The sequence below is a fragment of the Triticum dicoccoides genome, unplaced genomic scaffold (assembly GCF_002162155.2).
Source record: "Triticum dicoccoides isolate Atlit2015 ecotype Zavitan unplaced genomic scaffold, WEW_v2.0 scaffold153871, whole genome shotgun sequence".
NCBI classification, from domain to species: Eukaryota; Viridiplantae; Streptophyta; class Magnoliopsida; order Poales; family Poaceae; genus Triticum; species Triticum dicoccoides.
The window spans coordinates 1473-5701 of record NW_021209807.1 but is presented as its reverse complement, the minus strand read 5'-3'; the positions used below and the strand labels follow the sequence as shown (position 1 = coordinate 5701).

The window sequence follows — 4229 nt, the reverse complement described above, 5'->3', positions numbered from 1 at the left end:
CAAGAGTCCTCCCATTATTTTGACAACAAGTGGTAAATAACTACATTTTTGTATAATTTTGAGCCTAGTATGCTTTAGCGTATTTGTGTGGTCTTCATTTATCTCACTTGAGAGTACCTGCAATAAAAGCGACAGCTACAGTTAATTAACTATGAACCAAGCTCCTTTAAGGCACTCAAATTTACCTTCCAGAGACAAGAATACTAATTGATTTATCTGTCCATTTATTAAGCTAGGTTTGACAATGTAAATATTCAAATCACAGAATGTACATGTCAAAAAATGTCATAAATGCATTTACCTATCTTGCTCCTACATACAAATATTTGCGATATCAATTTGACAAATAAAATACATATTTTATACCATTATTAGAAAAAGGCGCACCAGTCTCTAAGCGATAGCATAATTGCATTTAAGTGTGTGCTTTGGTCATATATGCCAGACGCATACTCAACGCCTAGCGCTTCAAAACTTTACTTCATACCTAGAAAACAATTCTTCCTTTCCTATTTTTTACAAAAAACTGAATGTATTGCTAGCAATATATTTTTGCAGTACTCCCGTCATTGAGATAGAAACTTGCACCCAGATTTAGTAAAATCATATAATATTTATTATCTTCCTTATTTTACAGTCACGTGAAGCTATCCATCTTCCTGTCACCTAAAATGCATAGTATGTGCTACAACAAACATTGTGACAAAATTGTGTAGTTATATATTTCCTTGTCTAGCACAATGCTTTGTTTGCACTAGCAAAGTAACATCAGCCATGTGAAATTATTGATAGCCTCTTAAGGTAGTAGTACATATAAGCCATTGAAACCACACCTGATTAATTTCTCTAAAAGAACTACCTTATACTATTAATAAGTAGATGTAGATAGATTATTGGCTTGATAAAGATATAGATGTTTAATTGCATACAGACCTGCGTCTTGAGCAATAACCAAGCATTGTCAGGTGCTAATGTGTCAACGTGGTGGTATGGCCATATAGCTGACACCCCTCGGGCTACACCTTCATCTCTAGTGGTGATGAGGACGTAGCTGCCTGGAGCAGCAGCATTGACTAACGGCGTTTTGAGCACATCCTCCAATGATCTATAGTTCCAAACATCATCCATTATCAAGAAGGTCTTGTGGCCAATCAAGGCTTCCTTGAGGGTTCGTTGAAGCGTGGCCTTCGCATTTCCAACTGGCTGAGAGCCTCCTCTGAGTTCGATGATGGCTCTTCTCAGCAGCTCAACCTCACTAAAGTTCCTGTTGACGCTCAACCATATCTTTTTGCTGAAGTCGCCTTGGACGGCCTCGTCATTGAAGACCTTCTGGGCGAGGGTGGTCATGCCAATCCCACCAACACCTACGATAGCAACGACCATAACGTTGTTGCTGGCCTCATTTCCAGAGCGTGTGATCTGGGCCACCAGTGCTCTTGTGTCTTCTTCGATCTTGTCGCCAACCACATTGGACCGATCGAGCTCCCCAGATGTCTCCCGGCTAGGATTGCCATGACGAGAGATGTGGACATTGCTGCTATGACAATCCTCATAGGACCCAAGGTTGATGAATTTGAAAGCAGCGCTCCTCTCCTTGATGGACTCAAGCCTCCGGTCCTGGAGTCCGAGTGGGACTCTTGCCTTTCGGGCAAAACCGACTTTGAGGAGGCTTTTGCTCCAAGTTTCAACCCCAGGGCTCAACATATAAATAGAGGGGTGGGGCTATCACCAAAAACACATCAAGAAACATCAAAACACCAAGAAACACCAAGCCGTGTGCCGGCAACCCCGTCCCCTCTAGTTTATCCTCCGTCAAAGTTTTCATAGTGCTTAGGCGAAGCCCTGCGGAGATTGTTCTTCATCAACACCGTCACCACGCCGTCGTGCTGCTGGAACTCGTCTAATACTTCGCCCGTCTTGCTGGATCGAGAAGGCGAGGACGTCATCGAGCTGAACGTGTGCAGAACTCGGAGGTGTCGTGCGTTCGGTACTTGGATCGGTCGGATCGTGAAGATGTACGACTACATCAACCGCGTTGATAAACACTTCCACTTAGCGATCTTCAAGGGTATGCAGATAGAATCCCCCTCTCGTTGCTATGCATCACCATGATCTTGCATGTGCGTAGGAATTTTTTTTGAAATTACTACGTTCCCCAACAATGGCATCCGTGTCTAGTTTTATGCGTAGATGTTATATGCACGAGTAGAACACAAGTGAGTTGTGGGCGATACAAGTCATACTGCTTACCAGCATGTCATACTTTGGTTCGACGGTATTGTTGGATGAAGCGGCCCGGGCCGACATTACGCGTACGCTTACGCGAGATTGGTTCTACCGACGTGCTTTGCACACAGGTGGCTGGCGGGTGTCAGTTTCTCCAACTTTAGTTGAACCGAGTGTGGCTACACCCGGTCCTGCGAAGGTTAAAATAGCACCAACTTGACAGACTATCATTGTGGTTTTGATGCGTAGGTAAGAACGGTTCTTGCTAAGCCCGTAGCAGCCACGTAAAACTTGCAACAACAAAGTAGAGGACGTCTAACTTGTTTTTGCAGGGCATGTTGTGATGTGATATGGTCAAGACATGATGCTAAATTTTATTGTATGTGATGATCATGTTTTGTAACAGAGTTATCGGCAACTAGCAGGAGCCATATGGTTGTTGCTTTATTGTATGAAACGCAAACGCCCTGTAATTGCTTTACTTTATCACTAAGCGGTAGCGATAGTCGTAGAAGCAATAGATGGTGAAATGGCAACGATGCTACGATGGAGATCAAGGTGTCGCGCCGGTGGAGATGGTGATCACGATGGTGTTTCGGAGATGGAGATCACAAGCACAAGATGATGATGGCCATATCATATCACTTATATTGATTGCATGTGATGTTTATCCTTTATGCATCTTATCTTGCTTTGATTGACGGTAGCATTATAAGATGATCTCTCACTAATTATCAAGAAGTGTTCTCCCTGAGTAAGCACCGTTGTGAAAGTTCTTCGTGCTGAGACACCACGTGATGATCGGGTGTGATAGGCTCTACGTTCAAATACAACGGGTGCAAAACAGTTGCACACGCGGAATACTCAGGTTAAACCTGACGAGCCTAGCATATACAGATATGGCCTCGGAACACGGAGACCGAAAGGTCAAACATGAATCATATAGTAGATATGATCAACATAGTGATGTTCACCATTGAAAACTACTCCATCTCACGTGATGATCGGACATGGTTTAGTTGATTTGGATCACGTGATCACTTAGATGACTAGAGAGATGTATGTCTAAGTGGGATTTCTTTAGTAATATGATTAATTGAACATTTAAATTTATCATGAACTTAGTCCTGGTAGTATTTTGCAAATTATGTTGTAGATCAATAGATCGCGTTGTTGCTTTCATATGTTTATTTTGATATGTTCCTAGAGAAAATCTATGTTGAAATATGTTAGTAGCAATGATGCGGATTGGACCCGTGATCTGAGGTTTATCCTCATTGTTGCACAGAAGAATTATGTCCTTGATGCACCGCTAGGTGACAGACCTATTGCAGGAGCAGATGCAGACGTTATGAACGTTTCGCTAGCTCAATATGATGACTACTTGATAGTTTAGTGCACCATTCTTAACGGCTTAGAATCGGGACTTCAAAGACGTTTTGAACGTCATGGACCATATGAGATGTTCCAGGAGTTGAAGTTAATATTTCAAGCAAATACCCGAGTTGAGAGATATGAAGTCTCCAACAAGTTCTATAGCTAAAAGATGGAGGAGAATCTCTCAACTAGTGAGCATGTGCTCAAATTGTCTGGGTACTACAATCGCTTGAATCAAGTGGGAGTTAATCTTCCAGATAAGATAGTGATTGACAGATTTCTCAAGCACCATCACCAAGTTAGTAGAACTTTGTGATGAACTATAGTATGCAAGGGATGACCAAAACGATTCCCGAGCTCTTCGTGATGTTGAAATCGACGAAGGTAGAAATCAAGAAAGAGCATCAAGTGTTGATGGTAGACAAGATCACTAGTTTCAAGAAAAGGGCAAAGGGAAAGAAAGGGAACTTCAAGTAGAATGACAAGCAAGTTGTCACTCCCGCGAAGAAGCCCTAAGCTGAACCAAAGCCTGAAACTGAGTGCTTACACTGCAAAGGAAATGGTCACTGGAAACGGAAATACCTTGAATATTTGGTGGATAAAAAGGATGGCAGAGTGAACAAGGG

The 4229-nt window shown here is 42.4% G+C and overlaps 1 protein-coding gene across 1 annotated transcript; it reads right to left on the bottom strand.

Moving 5' to 3' along the window:
• Nucleotides 1-107: 107 nt before the first annotated feature.
• On the bottom strand, nt 108-3008 carry LOC119344094 (disease resistance RPP13-like protein 4; the record flags this gene model as incomplete). The annotated part of the gene is made up of 4 exons (XM_037614708.1): nt 108-117; nt 186-232; nt 934-1609; nt 2989-3008. Coding segments are annotated over 4 exons (753 nt in total), but the record flags the coding sequence as incomplete, so codon positions are not given.
• Between the last annotated feature and the right edge of the window lie 1221 nt (nt 3009-4229).